Source organism: Engystomops pustulosus, chromosome 10 (assembly GCF_040894005.1).
Source record: "Engystomops pustulosus chromosome 10, aEngPut4.maternal, whole genome shotgun sequence".
Taxonomy (NCBI): domain Eukaryota; kingdom Metazoa; phylum Chordata; class Amphibia; order Anura; family Leptodactylidae; genus Engystomops; species Engystomops pustulosus.
The window spans coordinates 44,077,402-44,095,026 of record NC_092420.1 but is presented as its reverse complement, the minus strand read 5'-3'; the positions used below and the strand labels follow the sequence as shown (position 1 = coordinate 44,095,026).

Below are 17,625 nucleotides of genomic sequence, written 5' to 3'. Positions count from 1 at the left end.
ATCTTTTGATCTACTATAGATGCACTAGGGATATATTCCCATATACTTACCATATATCACGTTCCCCTATTCAATATGGCGACGGCGACACATTAGTTACTTGTGCGCAAGCGCACTGTTCGCCGACCTCCCTTGACCCATCACGTTCACAGCGATCACGTGACTACTCACGTGTCTGTCATGTGACTGTCATGCGCAGTCTACCATTAGGAACGCCGATGGACCCGCTAACATATTTCCTTGGTGAGCGATCAATAGCAATTACACTGTTAAACACCACACTGTTGTCACATTTTATCAATGTATTTTGTTGCTCAAAATGAATATGTATCCCTAACACTGTATATATACTGTATTGTGCACTTGTTGTCAATAGAGGAGTGATGTCACTTCCGTAATGCTTTATATAAATTGTATCACTGCTGTATACACCTTTGCTTGAGAAAGGCTCCAGGCTTTGGGAGCTGAAACTTGCTTGGCACATGCTGGAATAAAATAGTACCTTTTTGACCACATTGAATCTCGGAGTGCTGCCATTCTTCTTATTTTATACCTTGGATGAACTGTGATCCCGGTTCTGGGAATGTGCACCTGAGTGATATTTTTCCATTATTGAGTGCTGCTATAATTTTTTTTATAATATATATTATATGTATATGTTGTTTACTCTTACCACTTGGCTTGAAAAAGGCTCCAAGCGAGCCGAAACATCCCTGTACTATGTTGTACTCTTAACATGGAATAAAGAATAACACTTTTTTACTGGAAGCTTTGGAGTGCTGCCTACTTTTCATATTTTTATATAGAGATATAGATATATATATTATATACACTTACCAGGCATGGCACTCTTCGTTTCCACCATGCTCCACTCGTCCTCAAAGTTGTTGCCCGTTGGGTCATGTGACCAGATGGCGGGAAAACTAGGTAGGTGGGGGCTCGGACGGGAGCAGACAAGGGGGAACATCACTGGGGCAGGCACAGACTATGCTCACTCCTCCTCGCTGCAGGGAATGGGAGGGGTTGTGGGATGTGCGGGTGTACCCGGGCAGCCTAAAATGAATAAACCACCTCCACTCCGATGGGGGGAAGTGGTTGGGGTGTGGAGGGGTTTGATGTGTCGGGGCCACATATCATTGGACAGAGGGGCAGGAAAGCGAAGGAGCCCAGGAATCAGATGACGCTGCCCCCCCTCCCCTCCAACTACGACGGTAGTTACACCCCTGTCTGAAATAGTTAGAGGAATTATATATATTATAGAGAGAAAGGGGAAAATATAACTTTTCATGACACAAATGGTAGCAATTCTTTGCTGAAAGCAAACTCCTTAAAGTCTTCTTAAAGTCTTACTTTATGAGGTTCCCATATCCATTAGCCGTTTACACAAACTGTATAAATGGGTAGTACAGGCAGAGGAAATGGAAGCAAACATGATCATATTTCTTTTTTTAAAGTAAATTAGAAATGTTACCATTATCATCTGCAGTATTTAATATTTGACTAGTAAAATTTGTCAACATTTTTGTAACATTTAAACTTTAACTGAATAAGCCCACTAATAATTTCAAATTGACCTCTTTTACATGGCTCACTGCACATTGACAGCCTACCACCACAACATAACACCCACAGGGTTTAGGTTTCTAGTGAAAACCTGTACTCTGGGTACAACTCTCGACATACAGACTGTCACCGCAAAGACAGCCACCATGCAGCGCTGAAATAAGTGAACAATTATCAAAAAGTGATCTTATAAAAAGGGATGAAAGATTGGTTGATCCCTTTATATAGTCTCCAATAAAAACCGCAAAATGTACAGAGGCAACACAAGGAGGGTGCAGGTTTTGCAAGTGCACCACAATTTAAGAAAATAAATGAAATAAAATTGATAATGTGTCTGAGGAATAACAGGGGTACAACAAATTACGCAGTTCTAAAATTAAAAAAAAAGATACTGAAGAATTGTTATATGGTAGATATATTTGGGCAAAGAGACATACAGGCAGTCCTCGGGTTATGTGAAAGATAGGATAAATTGCAATGCAATTTCAATAAGCTGCCTCTAAAGCCAGTAGGATATTGTCATGTATCAACAGTGGTATGGACTCTCATGATAGGGATGTAATATTACCACTGTACAAGGCATTGGTTCAGCCTCACCTGGAATATGCTGTCCAGTTCTGGGCACCGGTCCATAAAAAGGATGCCCTGGAGCTGGAGAGGGTTCAATGTAGAGCCATAAAAATAAAGGGTATGGAGGGTCTCAGTTATGAGGAAAGATTAAAACAATTAGATTTATTTAGTCAGAAAAAGAGACGATTACGAGGTGGTCCATACAAAAAATATGGTGGTAAGTTGTTTCAGCTTAAATCAAAAGACGAGGGGGCACTGTCTCCGTTTGGAGAAATCAAGGTTTAATCACCAGAGGCGATGGCTTTTTTATTATGAGAACTGTCAATCTGTGGAATAGCCTGCCTCAGGCTCTAGTCACAGCAGGGACAGCAGAGAGCGTCAAGAAGGTTCTGTATGCCTTTTTACACCTAAATAGCATTGATGGATATGTTATATAGAAATGTTTCCCCTAATTCCCTTCCTCATTGAATCTTTTCCCTTCCTTTGTTGAACTTCATGGACAAGTGTCTTTTCAACTGTATAAACTATGAAACTATGAATTTGTATGTAAGTCGGAGCTGGTATATTTTATAATTATAACTCCAATTGTCCCTGTGACAATTGGATTTTCCAAATTTCTATATTTTTATACTTTCAGCATATGGCTTTGCCATGGATATGTGGCTTCTTACCGTTAGTCAATGGCAGTTGAACTTCTCTGAAAAATTGGGATCAAATCTGCCTGAATATTTTAGCATAGATTTTAGTGAGGTTTTGAAAGGATAGGTGCAATATAAATTTGGCATGTTCATTTTAAAAAAATTGCCTTTTTACCTTGTTTGAAGTTGTCCAAATTTCGAAATTCCACTAAAGTGTTACCATAGTAGTAGTTGGTTACATAAATTTTCTCATCCTTTGCAAGTGGATCTTTCATCCAGGCTCCTTCATTTCGTCCATAAGTATTTTGAGTTGTGGGGCGAGAAATTGTAGACAGTGTATCTTTACATCGTCCTGAAGTTTTTAAGAGAAAGATGAGAAAATTAGAAGGCCTTTTAATGTTGGTTTTATACTGGGGTTTAACATATGCAAACCACATTAACTTTTATGATGAAGGCTTTAGATCTTCCTTCCTGCCTTCTCTTCGTGAGATCATATTTACTGGATAATGGTTATAACATTTCCATTCATGTACCCTTCAATTTTTACTACTTTGTCTTTAGGGAACAGAATAATAAGTTCAGATTTAAGCTATAAACAGCAAAATCCGAACAATGAAATCATGACAAAATGAAAGAAGTTACACATGTCATATCAACTGTAGAGGAAAGTGTGTGTAATGGAAACAGCTGGCCAAATAATAATATATGATTGCATGACAATGAAAGCAATTGTAAATTTTGACCTGCTCTGTTAAGATACTACTGTAGACTGTAGAGGAATGCAGTTTAACCCTTAAGGACACAGGGTATTTTCGCTAATTTCTCGCTCTCCATCTTCAAAAATCCATAACTTTTTCATTTTTCCGTGTATAGAGCTGTGTGAGGACTTATTTTGTGCGTAACAAATTTTACTTTCCCAAGATGTTATTTATTATTCCATGCCATGTAGTGGAAAGCCGCAAAAAAATTCCAAATGTGGAAAAATTGAAAAAAACTTCATGTGCGTCATGTTCTTGTGGGCTCAGTTTTTATGACTTTCACTCTGCGCTCCAAATAACACCTCTACTTTATTCTTTGGTTCGGTACGATCGCGGTGATACCAAATGTATATAGGTTTTATTGCGTTTTAATACATTTTCAAAAATTAAACTTTTTCATACTTTGGCGCATGGAGCTGTGTGAGGTGTCATTTTTTGCGAAAAGAGCCGATGTTCTCATTGCTACCGTTTTGAGGACTGTGCGACATTTTGATCATTTTTTATTACATTTTTTATGTCATCTAAAAAGGTGTAAAAGTCGCATTTTGGACATTTGGGCACCATTTGCCTTTCTGGAGATCACCGCCGTCAATAACCGTTTTTATATTTTGATAGATCGGGCATTTTGGGACGCGGTGATTCCAAATGTGTGATTTTTACTATTTATTATATTTTATATCAGTTCTAGGGAAAGGGGGGTGATTTGAACTTTTAATATTTTATTATTTTTTTACATTTTTTTAAACTTTTTTTTTTCTTTTTTTCCCCCACTATTTCTTAGACCAACTAGGGTACATTAACCCTAGATGGTCTGATCGCTCCTGCCATATACTGCAATACTACTGTATCGCAGTATATGGCATTTCTGCTCACTATACATTACAATGAGCCATAGGCTCATTGTAATGCATGTGCAGAAGCCATGTATCCTCGGGTCAAACGAAGACCCGAGGCTACCATGGCAACCGATCACTGCCCCCAATGACGTTCGGGGGAGCGGCGATCGGAGGTAAGATGGCGGCGCCAAATTTAAAGTGCCGCCGGCGACTTTGCCGGCGGCAAAGAAAAGGTTAACACCCGCGATCGGTGCAAGCACCGACAGCGGGTGATAGCGATGGGTCTTTGCTGCGATATGCAGCAAAGCCCATCTCTGTATGAAGAAGGCTCAGCCCGTGAGCCTTCTTCATACAACCTTCACAGCTCCATGGCGGATATATCCGTCACGGAGCGTGAAGGGGTTAATGTCCCCTTTGTTATCAGATTTGTTATCACAAGTTGTATTAATCACTTTTTATTGAAGGTGTTTTTGCTAAATTGAATAGTTAGAATAGAATATGCCCCTAATTTTACCACAAAATCCTCGGAAAACCTATTGACTCAAGTATAAGCCAAGGGTGGGAAATGCATTGGTCACAGCCTCCCCTTTATATAGCCTGCCGGACGCTGCCCCATAGTATATAGCCAGCACCTACCCCCAAGTATATAGCCTGCCAGCCCATATCCCCCAGTATATAGCCAGCAGTGGGGGAAGCTGGAATGGTGAGCTTTAATATATTTTTTTAACTCATGTATAAGCCGAGTTTGGGTTTTCAGCACATTTATTGTGCTGAAAAACTAGGCTTATACTCGAGTAATTGTGCCATTTTCCTTTCCCATCTTCCGGAGAAGAGTATCCCTGTTATCTGTAGCACCATATTGCAATGTGTGGAGTGCCTAGAGCTACATAGAACAGAGCCACTGGGTATGTTTGTGAGACGTGTACTATCTCTGTGCACATAAAGATAAGACTTTGTTTAAGCTCACAGATATGCGTTTCAAAGGTAACAATTGCTAGTGCATGTATTCTGCGGTCTAAGTCCATAAAGGGCCTTAAAGGATATGTCATATGACCCTATGTCATCTGGAACTGATATATATTTTCCTATTTACTGTTGAGTTGGGTAACTTCTGCCATATTTTCCTGAAAGGACCATTAGAAAACAGAAGCCTATGTAATTCCTTAGTTTACAAAAATAGAGAAAATAATTTCACTATGACCGGAGCTCCCAATATTGTTGTTCTCATTCGTTATTCCACCAATGAACAGCACTAATCCGCAGTTTCTCCTGCTGAAAGTATGTCACCATTCAGACTAGCACCATCGCATTTTCATTATTCTCCTTTAATGATATTGTAGCTGGAAGAAAATATGCAGCCAGATGGTGTGGTACGTTCCAACAAAGGGCGGAAGAAGCCTTGCCGGAGAAACCCTGGGTCGGGCGGACATGAAAGCTAGCATCCCGTTATTTGACTTGTGATATGCGCATTTTTAATGGTGAAACTGTGGATTAGTGCTGTTCATCTGTGGAGCTCCGGTCATAGTGAAATTATTTTCTCTATTTCTGTGGACTTTTTCTAAGACTGTGTGGACCGGTCTTATACCGTGAGTAGCTCCTTAAAGGGCAAACTGCCTGCCTCAATATTACTGAATATGTTATACCTAATACTCAAATTCTGAAATTAAACTGTATGCATTGATTTTAAAGGGAACCTGTCACCACATTTGCACTTGAATAACTGAATAACCCTTCTTTTAGCTAAAAATTGTTTCGCTTACATCCAAATAAATTACCTTTTATTAAGATAAAAGGTAATTTATTTGCATGTAAGCGGCATGTATTGCGGCATGTAATGTATGTATTAAGCGGCATGTAATGTATTCCCTGGCATCAGAGGAGGGCGTATCCTGCTCAGCCGGGCCCTCTCATCTACTACTCCTCATGCCAGAGTGACATCATCTCAGGTCCTTTAGCTTCTTAATAATAAAAAACTGTATCCCATAAATGTATCTGACCACATGAAATTACAGCAGCCTCCATGGACTTCTAAAACTGACCTACTACAAAAGTGACCTTCTATATATTTACTAAATTTATTAATTTCTCTGCCCCTCTATATAAGTGCTTTGGTCTTTTGTGGTCATACACTGTTGTTTTTTCAAGTATATCTTTTGCATCTTTTGTATATTCTGTGCCTGTGTTCATTTGAATATCATCACCTGTTACTGAGTATTGAAGAGGCGTAACCCATTGAGGGGTCCGTTTCCTTTAAATACCAGTTCATTGCTTTACTTCTTAGGTATGACTAAGGACCCGCTCTCTAGGGTCTGAAACGCATAACCTGCTACCATGGAATCCTTGTTTTAACCATTGTTTTTTCAATAAAGCCTTTTTTTTACCGGCTACTGACTTTTTCGCCTGCTGCCGATGGACATAATTTTTCATTCATTCTCATTTCATGTGCTTGGAACCGCAACCAAACCATCTGTGTATGTGCACGGCATACACAAGCTTACTACAAACTCAGTGGTGAGCATATGCCACTGCATTTTTTGCTTTATTTGTACCTTACAGTTTTTTTCCGGATACAGTGTGTTTTACTCCCCACTTCTGTCCACTATACTTTTTCCTACCTTTTTTTCTTATATACTTCATTTTTGTTGTGGACAGAAGAGAGTTTTGTTAACGTTTTGTTAACTTAACTTTATGTTAACATTCTTGTTAACATTTTTCTTTATCTAGCTCATTTTTTTCTTTTGGTTATACTTTTTCTAAACTTTTTTTGTTTTTCTACAACTTTTTTCTTATCATGGATTCAAATGAAACAACTGACTCTACTTCGGATGCCTTTTTCAACAATCTATCCCATTTAAATAAAGTAACTTCCATTTTTTCACAACCTGAAACCAATTCTACACCTGAAAATTCTGTAAAAACCTTACAAAAAATCTTGAGAAAGCTATGACTAATCGTTTGAGATTGTGGTGGGACCGTACTACTCTGCAGAACTATCATACCAAAAAAATGATTCCACGGGGCCTGAGAATTCACAAATTCCCAACTGCTTCCTACGACAAAGAATTTACCACCCAATGGAACCAACTCTTATCAGAGTGTTCCTTTCAGCTGATGGCCCTAATTATTCAACAAGAAGAAAAAATCCTTACAGACATTCAGACTGATATTGACACTCTTTCATCACAATTAAAAATCGAAACAACTACCTCCAACTATGAAGACATAATGAAAAAAATCCACGTACATCTTGAAAATCAAGAGACACAAATAACTGAAACAAAATAAAAATATTTTTACGGGATAGTCTGGATTACGCCCAAGACCAAGTATATATGAGAGACACCAGAAATCCTCGATCAATACTTCGACGCAGAAACCAAAGGCCATGATCATCCAGCAAGGTCACATTTTCTTCCGTTGACTGATGATGATTCAAAAAACGCCAAGCCCCCGCCTCCAACCAAACCGGATATAAATAATCAACCAAAAAAACGCGGAGAGCGGGCACCAAACGAATAAAACACAAATTCCTACATGACCAGACAAATGACAAAACCATTGAAAAACTAATGCATTTTTTTCCCAATGTAGTCAATTTATCTGCATGCACTCTGTCTTTTTATCAGTTAAAGATTTTGTCCAAAGGTCTAAATTTTGCTCCCACCAATACATTTGCGATGTCAATAAATTTGTTCGTACTTTGACTGTCAAAAAACATTTTTTTAATATCAACAACACTGATGCTTGTATCAATACCATTCCAACCAATTCTTTAAATGTACTGGGATCTAATGCCTTCACGCTGTTCGCAACATTCAATGAACATTTAAATCTTTCTACTCTCATCAGTCTACAACATCAAAATACAACCAATATTCCACAACCTGATACCATAACTAATACTTCCTCTTTTTCCACTACAAAAACCCCATATTTTTACCCCATAAATTCACGAGTACCTGTTATGGATTTATTTCAAGGAGTCTATTGAAAGAGACTTGAAATTTCTTTATTCCAATATGCCTGAATTTAAATAAAATCTTACCTCCCAAAAAGAGAAACCAATCCATACATACTTGTAAGACCTTTGGACAAAGGAGGAAGTATCACAGTTCTTGACAAAGAGTTACAGTATATTGCACTAAAAAACCAAATGACATCCTTAATTCATGAGGGATTACATCTAGGAATTATTGATACCCGGACTGCAGAATATCTCATGCCTGAGAAACCAATGTGTGCAAATTTTTATATGCTTCCAAAGACTCACAAACAAGGCTTTCCACCAACCTTTCGTCCAATAGTGTTTTGTACCAGTTCTCTCTTGGAAAAACTTGGAACCTGGTTGGACGTTCTTCTACAACCTCTTGTCACCAGTTTGCTTGTCTACATCAGAGACACAAAAGCCGTCTTATCAGCTATGACTGAATTCGCATGGAACCCTAATGATAACTGGCCATCTTGTGAGGTCTCTTCGCTTTATACATCCATCCCGCACAGACTAGCATGCCATGCTGTAGCCTATCATCTACAAAAATACAGCACGTATTCTGCATCACTACAGGACTACATTGTATCAGTTTTGTCTTTTTTGTTGCATAACAACTTTTTTCTTTTTGATGATGTTTTCTATCTGCAGGTCACCGGCTGCCCTATGGGTGCCTGTTTCTCCCCATCCTTAGCCAATCTCTACATGGCTTTTTGGGAGGAAAAACACCTATACAATGCCAACAACTCATTTGTTCACATGATAAAATGGTATGGTAGATACATCGACTGCTTCCTGGTGTGGACTGGGCATCGGTAGGCAGTCGTCGATTTTATCCCCTACATCAATGCCAACAATCTTAACCCCTACGGGACTCAGCCTCTTTTGGCCTTAAGGACGCGGCCCCATTCTTCAAATCTGACCCATTCTTCACGCTTTACATGTTTTATAGGGGTTAAAACAAAACGGAGGTGCAGTCTGCAAATTGTAATATTTTTTCACAATACACCCATTTTGGGTGGAAAATTAAACATTTACAATGGATTAAATGAATAAAGGCTCCACAAAGTTTGTTACCCAATCTCGCCCGAGTACACGGATACTCTATATGTGGTGGTAACCTGCTGTATGGGTGCACGGCCGGGCATAGAAGAGACGGAGGCGCCATCCAGATCAGATTTGCTATGTCACATTGTACAGGCTATAATTTTTTTCTTTTTTTTAATGTGGACCTATAGGGGCTTATTTCTTTTGCCACATGAGATGCACTTTTCTGGTACGTAATTTGGGGGAATCTATAGGCTAATTGGTGAGATTTTATTAACTCTTTGTTGGTGGAGGAAATGAAAATCATCACTTTTCAGGAAGATTTTTATGGGGTTTTTTTTTGGCTGTTTACCATACCATAAAAATAGCATATTATTTTTATTCTATGGGTCGCCACGATTACAAAAAGACCTCATTTATATAGATTTTTTATTTTTTTCCCATTTTTACTGAATAAAAAATAATTTGGCAAAAATGTTGTTAATTTTAGCATCACCATCTTTCATATGCATAACTTTTTTATTTTTCGCCTCACAAATCTGTTTAAGGGCTTATTTTTTGCGAGAAATATTGTTCATTTTAGTGGTCTTATTTTAGAGTGCATAACATTTTTTAAATCCCTTTTTAGAGCATTTTTATAGGGTGTTAATTGAAAATGATCTTTTTTCTGGAGCTTTTTTTTGTTTTTTTTTTACGGGGTTCACTTTGCGGATCTAATAACGATTCTGTTTTATTATGCAGATTGTTACAGATGCAGTGATACCAAATATGTGGGGGTTTTGTGTATTTTATTCAATTGTACTGAATAAAAACCAATTTGGAGAAAATCTTGTTCATTTTAGCATCACCATCTTTTCATATGCATAACTTTTTTATTTTTCGGCTGACAAATCTGGTTAGGGGCTTATTTTTTGCGAAAAGAGTTGTTCTTTTTAGTGGGCTTATTTTGGAGTGCATAATGTACATTACTTTTTAGAGCATTTTTTATAGGGTATTAATTAAAAATGATCTTTTTTCGGAACGTTTTTGCGTTTTTTTTCTACGGCGTGTACCGTGCGGGTCCAGTAACGATTCTGTTTTATTATACAGATTGTTATGGACGCGGCAATACCAAATATGTGGGGGGTATTTGTGTTTTTGTGTTTTTTATACTTTATTAAGTGTTTTTATAGGAAAGTGACATTTTAGGGGTTTATATTTTAATGCATTTATTTTTTATTTATTCTAATGTATTAACTTTAGTGTTTTTGACGTTTTTTTAACTATACATACTTGAACTTGAACCAGTGATGCTCTGATCACTGGTTTAAGTTCAATACCCTGCTCTACAATACTATTTTATTGTAGAGCAGTGTAAACTGTCTGAGCAAGCTTGCGCATGCTCAGACAGTTTACAGTCAGACCTGGAAGGGGTCTGACTGCCATGGAGACCGGGCAGCTCCGGGGGATCCGATCCACAGCGCAAACACCCTTACACGCCGCCGTCATGTTTGACCGCGGCGTGTAAGGGGTTAACACCCGCGATCGGAGCCGGCTCCGATCGCGGGTGCTAGCGCAGGCTGTCAGCTGTACTAGACAGCTGACAGCCGCTGCTTCTGGTACCGGCTCCGTTCGTGAGCCGGTGCCAGAAGCAGGACGTTATAGAACGTCCCCGTGCGCTAAGCATCTAGCCCCGGGGACGTACTATAACGTCCTGGTGCACCTAGGGGTTAACTTATCTTTTAGGAAAAAACTGTGGTAGCCGGAGCACATGTTATAAATTCAAAACATCGCTTTATTAAATATCCATTAAAAAGCACACATTGGGTGCATGGACGGTGCAGGTTACAGAGGCAAAAAAACCTACGCGTTTCAGCTCACTCCGCAGTGAGCTGAAACGCGTAGGTTTTTTTGCCTCTGTAACCTGCACCGTCCATGCACCCAATGTGTGCTTTTTAATGGATATTTAATAAAGCGATGTTTTGAATTTATAACATGTGCTCCGGCTACCACAGTTTTTTCCTCGGATTACTCTATTTGCCAGACGCCGTTGCAGCACCTGCTTTGGAGAACCCCGACATCCAGACCTGCCAAGGGAAATGTGAGTGTACTCCCCCTTTTTTTTTGGACTAACTTATCTTTTACTTTTCATAGTATCATAGTATATAAGGCTGGAAGGAGACGCAAGTCCATCAAGTCCAACCTTCAAGAATTAAATAAATGTTTTATCCCCATAACTCGTGATATTTTTTCTCTCCAGAAAGTCATCCAGGCCTCTCTTGAACATGTACATAGAGTCGGCCATAACAACCTCCTGCGGCAGAGAGTTCCATAGTCTCACTGCTCTTACAGTAAAGAACCTTTGTCTATGGTGATGGTAGAATCGCCTCTCCTCTAGGCGCAGAGGATGCCCCCTTGTCCTGGTCACAGGCCTAGGTATAAAAAGATCTTTGGAGAGATCCTTGTACTGTCCGTTCAGGTATTTGTACATTGTAATGAGGTCTCCCCTCAGTCGTCTTTTTTCTAAACTGAATAATCCCAAATTTTGTAATCTGTCATTGTATTCTAGTCCCCCCATTCCCCTTATAATCCTGGTTGCTCTCCTCTGCACCCGTTCCAGCTCTACTATATCCTTTTTATACACTGGTGCCCAAAACTGTACACAATATTCCATGTGTGGTCTGACCAGGGATTTGTATAAGGGCAGAACTATGTCTTTATCATGAGAATCTATTCCTCTCTTGATACATCCCATTATTTTATTTGCTTTAGCAGCAGCTGCCTGGCTCTGGTCACTAAAATTAAGTTTACCATCCACCAATACGCCCAAGTCCTTTTCAGCTTCAGTTTTACTAAGTAATTGACCGTTTAGAACATAATTATACTTTTTGTTTCCATGGCCCAAGTGCATAACTTTACATTTATCTACATTAAACCTCATCAACCATTTCTCTGCCCATCCCTCAAGCTTCCACAAATCCCTCTGTAATGCTAAACTATCGACCTCAGTATTTATTACTTTACACAGCTTAGTATCATCTGCAAATATTGAAACTTGACTGTGTAAACCCACTACAAGGTCATTAATAAAAATATTAAAAAGAAGTGGCCCCAATATTGACCCCTGTGGCACTCCACTGGTAACATCAACCCAATCTGAGAATGTGCCATTAATGACCACCCTCTGTTTTCTATCACTAAGCCAATTACTTACCCAGATACACAGATTTTCTCCTATTCCCAGCAGTCTCATTTTATATACCAACCTTTTATGTGGAACGGGGTCAAATGCCTTTGAAAAGTCCAGATATACAACATCCACAGCGTCCCCCAGATCCAGTCTTGAACTTACCTCCTCGTAGAAACCAATCAGATTAGTCTGACAGGACCGATCTCTCATAAACCCATGCTGACGCTGGGTTATAAGGTTGTGCACAGTGAGATACTCCAGGATAGCATCTCTAATAAACCCCTCAAATATTTTCCCCACCACAGCAGTTAGACTTACGGGTCTGTAGTTTCCAGGATCGCTATTTGATCCTTTTTTGTATATTGGTACCACATTTGCTATGCGCCAGTCCTGTGGAACATAACCAGTCCTCAGTGAATCTTCAAATATTAAAAATAACGGTCTGTCTATCACCGTACATAATTCATGCAGAACCCGGGGGTGTATGCCATCTGGCCCAGGTGATTTATCTATCTTAGTGGTTGCGAGGCGGCGCCGTACCTCTTCCTGGGTTAAACTGTTGACGTTATAAAAAGAATTTACATTATTCCTCATTGTGTCTTCCACCAGGGGATTTTCCTGGGTAAAGACAGTTGAGAAGGCGACATTCAGTAGATTGGCCCTTTCCTCATCTCCTTCCACCATGACACCCATGTTATTTCTAAGGGGACCCACACTCTCTGTTTTTAGTTTCTTATCATTTATATACTTGAAAAATAATTTGGGATTATTTTTGCTCTCCCTGGCAATATTTCTTTCAGTCTCTATTTTTGCGGCCTTTATCTGCTTTTTACAGGATTTATTTTTCTCTCTATAATCCTGTAATGCCTCATCGCTACCTTCACGTTTTAGCACCTTAAACGCTTTATCTTTCTCGCTTATTGCTTTCCTTACAAGACTAGTTAGCCACATAGGCTTTTTCTTGTTCCTTTTATGCTTTTTCCCATAAGGTATGTGTTTCTCACAGGACTTTTTCAGAATATATGAGAAAAAGTCCCATTTTTGGGGGGGGCTTTTGTCTTTGAGTGCATTATCCCAGTCTATGCCTTTAAGGTCTTCCCTTAGTTGATGAAAATTTGCCCTCCTGAAGTTTAGAGTGTTGGTTGCCCCTTCACTAACGTGCTTAGTAAAGCGTAATACAAAATCAATGATATTATGATCACTATTCCCCAGGTTCCCCCCAACCTGTAGTTTTGATACCCTATCAGGTCTGTTGGTAAGGATAAGGTCCAGCAGTGCCCCCCCTCTTGTTGGCTCCAGGACTAGTTGCGACAGGTAATTGTCTTTTGTTGTTGACAAGAACCTGCTACCTTTGAAGGACCTGCAGGTTTCTGCCCCCCAGTCAATATCTGGGTAATTGAAGTCCCCCATGACAAGTACTTCACCATGCTTTGAAGCCGCATCCATTTCACTTATCAGCATTTCCTCTGCTGCCTCCATTATATTTGGAGCCTTATAACAAACCCCTAGTAATATTTTTATTTTTCCCTCCTCTTATCTCCACCCATAGGGACTCCACATTTGCGTTACTGATGTCATCTTGCAAGACGGGCTTGAGGCAAGAATTCACATATAAACAAACCCCTCCCCCTTTTTTATTTATACGATCCTTTCTAAAAAGACTATAACCATCTATAGTAACAGCCCAGTCATAGCTACTTTCCAGCCATGTCTCGCTGATACCCACTATATAATATTTCCGTTCCAACATCAAGAGTTCCAGTTCCTCCATTTTGTTTGTGAGGCTTCTGGCATTTGTGTACATGCACTTTATTTGGTTTTCCCTGTCCGTATTCCTTTTGTCCTTATTCCCCAATCTCATTCCAGCCCCCCTTCCTCCCCCATGGACTATGACTCTTCCCAGCTCTCTATGTACACCGTCTATTTGCCCTGCACAAGTGTAGTTGCCCTCCCCCCAGGTCTCTAGTTTAAACTTGAACTTGGCAACAATTCTATATCCTTCTTGGACGTCATGCTCACTGGTAACCCTGACGATGGTACAGTTCACACAGCCCTTTACTGCAAGCCCACCAGTGGTAACACTCTCCTCAGATAAGATAGCTGTCATCCAGTTCACATTACAAAAAATCTACCTATAGGAGAGTTTATCAGAGCCAAACTAGCGTGTTCTCACAACATTGTTTATGAAACCGAGGCTATTAATATGACATCTCGCCTATATCAAAGAGGCTATTCTAATTCTGATTGTCTACGAGCCCAAAATATTGTGAAGGCAAAACCTCGTTCACACTACTTAACTGAAAAACCTAAGAAGAGTAATACCGCCATCTCCAAACTGTTTTTTGCACTCGTTTTTCTCCTATGTACACTCAAAGTGTAAATACTGTAAAAAAAATACTTACCCATCTTACAATGCGATCCTATGCTTAATCAAATCCTCCAAGATGGCATTATGTGTATATCCAGACGCGCTCCAATTCTGGCCAATATTATCTCTCCAAACACATTCACTGCTTCTAACCAGAGCAGTACGTGGCTATCATATAAGGCCAGTTTTTGCTGCGGGGGCTCTCGATGCAATATTTGCAGATACATGAAAAAAACATCTACTTTCACATCTGTGTCCACTAATACCAATTACAACATCAACAGACACATGAATTGTGAAATCTTGCATGTCGTTTATTTAGCCGAGTGTGTTACCTGTAAACTGCAATACATAGACTGCACTTACAGGAAGCTTAAAGATAGGCTTTCTGAACATATCACCGGTGCCTACCCAAATACCATCGCCAGCACCCGCAATCTATCTAAGCATTTCCGAGACACACATCTGGGAAATATGACGTCCCTCAAAGTGTGTACCATCAATCATGTCCCTCCACAGAAACTTGGCGATGACAGGGTTAATACCTTACATCTTAAAGAAGCCAAATGGATCCTGCTGCTTGATACCAGACATCCTCTTGGTCTAAACTACAAAAGTGACCTTCTATATATTTACTAAATTTATTAATTTCTCTGCCCCTCTATATAAGTGCTTTGGTCTTTGTGGTCATACACTGTTGTTTTTTCACGTATATTTTTTGCATCTTTTGTATATTCTGTGCCTGTGTTCATTTGAATATCATCACCTGTTACTGAGTATTGAAGAGGCGTAACCCTCAATGGTTTACTTCCTTTTCCTTTAAATACCAGTTCATTGCTTTACTTCTTAGGTATGACTAAGGACCCGCTCTCTAGGGTCTGAAACGCGTAACCTGCTACCATGGTATCCTTGTTTTAACCATTGTTTTTTCAATAAAGCCTTTTTTTTAACAGCCACTGACTTTTTTCATCTGCTGCCGATGGACATCATTTTTCATTCATTCTCAGTTCTTGTGCTTGGAACCGGACCCGCAACCAAACCATCTGTGCATGGCAAACACGAGCTTACTACAAACTCAGGGGTGAGCATATACCATTGCATTTTTTGCTTTATTTGTACCTCCATGGACTTCTACTCCTCTCCATTTTCCATGGAGGCTGCTGTAATCACATACATGGTGTACAGTTTACTATTCTTAGAAGTCTGAAGTACCTGTGATATTGTCACTGATCACATGTCAGGAGTGTAACACAAGGCACTGTTTAAAAAGATTGACACAATATTTCCCATCTGTACATAGAGCTTTATATGTCTGTAGTTGAATATTAGCAGATGGTCCCTAATTACAAGTAGGCATAGCAATGATTTGAAGAGACACAGATCTGTCAGTAAGAATAATGGGGCGTGGTTCATTGGCATCTCATTGGCAGCTAATTTGCATATCATAAAAACATCTGTAATTAAGGTGAAGGGCTTCACTGGAAGCTAATTTATTTAGGTTATATAGGGAGGACTTGTAACACTTTCAATCCCCTTCTAGATACCTGTCCCAGCGGCGCAAATCTCGAAAATTTCTAAAAGCCGACGAAAGTGTGATCCCCGGGACCTTTAGTAAATAAGCCCCATTGATCCTGATTGACACTCCAACACACAAGCAGAGCATTATGTGCTTTGTAATAATAATAATAATAATAATAATAATAATAATAATAATCATCTTTATACAGCACCATCAAATTCGGTAGCTACAACATGGCTGCCTGGAGCTGCTGTATCTCTCCCATACACAAAATTTAACACAAATCTGCTGTTGGCAGAACAAAGTTTCCCTATATCCGGACAAAAAATGTTATTATTTAAAACATCGCTTTTATTATGCAAAAATATAAAATAATATAAAATATAAAATAAGAGTGCTCAACTGAGAAGTATTTAAAAACACAGATAATCAAGGCTCACTAGCTAAAGAGTAGTAAAGAGATTATGATATAGGAAGCTGTTGCATTAAATCCTAACCTGGATAGCATATATGGCGTGGGCAATAAAGCCCTAGTAGTTATAAGGCATTAAATTCTCTCAATGATTAAATGCAATTGCAATTATACAGAGCAAAGGGCTGGAGGTGCAATCTCAAGTGATCAGAGTTGGCAGTTTTGATATTTTGATGAAATATGCAATGGATTATTATTAGAGATGAGCGAACATCCTCGTCCGAGCTTGATGCTCGTTCGAGCATTAGCGTACTCGAAACTGCTCGTTGCTCGGACGAATACTTTGCCCACTCGAGAAAATGGCATCTCCCGCCGTTTTGCTTTTTGGCGGCCAGAAACAGAGCCAATCACAAGCCAGGAGACTCTGCACTCCACCCAGCATGACGTGGTACCCTTACACGTCGATAGCAGTGGTTGGCTGGCCAGATCAGGTGACCGTGGAATAGACTAGCCCCTGCCCGCGCTGCTCGGATCATTCTGTGTCTGGATGCCGCTAGGGAGAGAGCTGCTGCTGGTCAGGGAAAGCGTTAGGGTGTTCTATTAGAATAGTGTTAGGCAGGAGTGATTCTACAAGAACCCAACAGCCCTTCTTAGGGCTACAATAACGTTATACATTTTTTTTTTTTAAGGGGGACCTGCGACCGTTGTGTTTAGCTCTTAGTGACACGCATATCCACCTCAAACACTGAAGTGGGAC

At 39.6% G+C, this 17,625-nt stretch overlaps 1 protein-coding gene across 4 annotated transcripts in view; it reads right to left on the bottom strand.

Moving 5' to 3' along the window:
• Nucleotides 1-17,625, bottom strand: part of OLFML2B (olfactomedin like 2B) — a 308,866-nt gene that overhangs the window by 27,245 nt on the left and 263,996 nt on the right. For 3 of the 4 annotated variants that reach the window (XM_072126737.1, XM_072126738.1, XM_072126740.1), the window contains one exon: nucleotides 2,947-3,123. The exons of the other annotated variant lie outside the window; for it this stretch is intronic. In XM_072126737.1, the coding sequence (XP_071982838.1) occupies nucleotides 2,947-3,123 (177 nt within the window). The remainder of the gene's footprint in view (nucleotides 1-2,946; nucleotides 3,124-17,625) is intronic. 4 annotated transcript variants of the gene reach the window in all.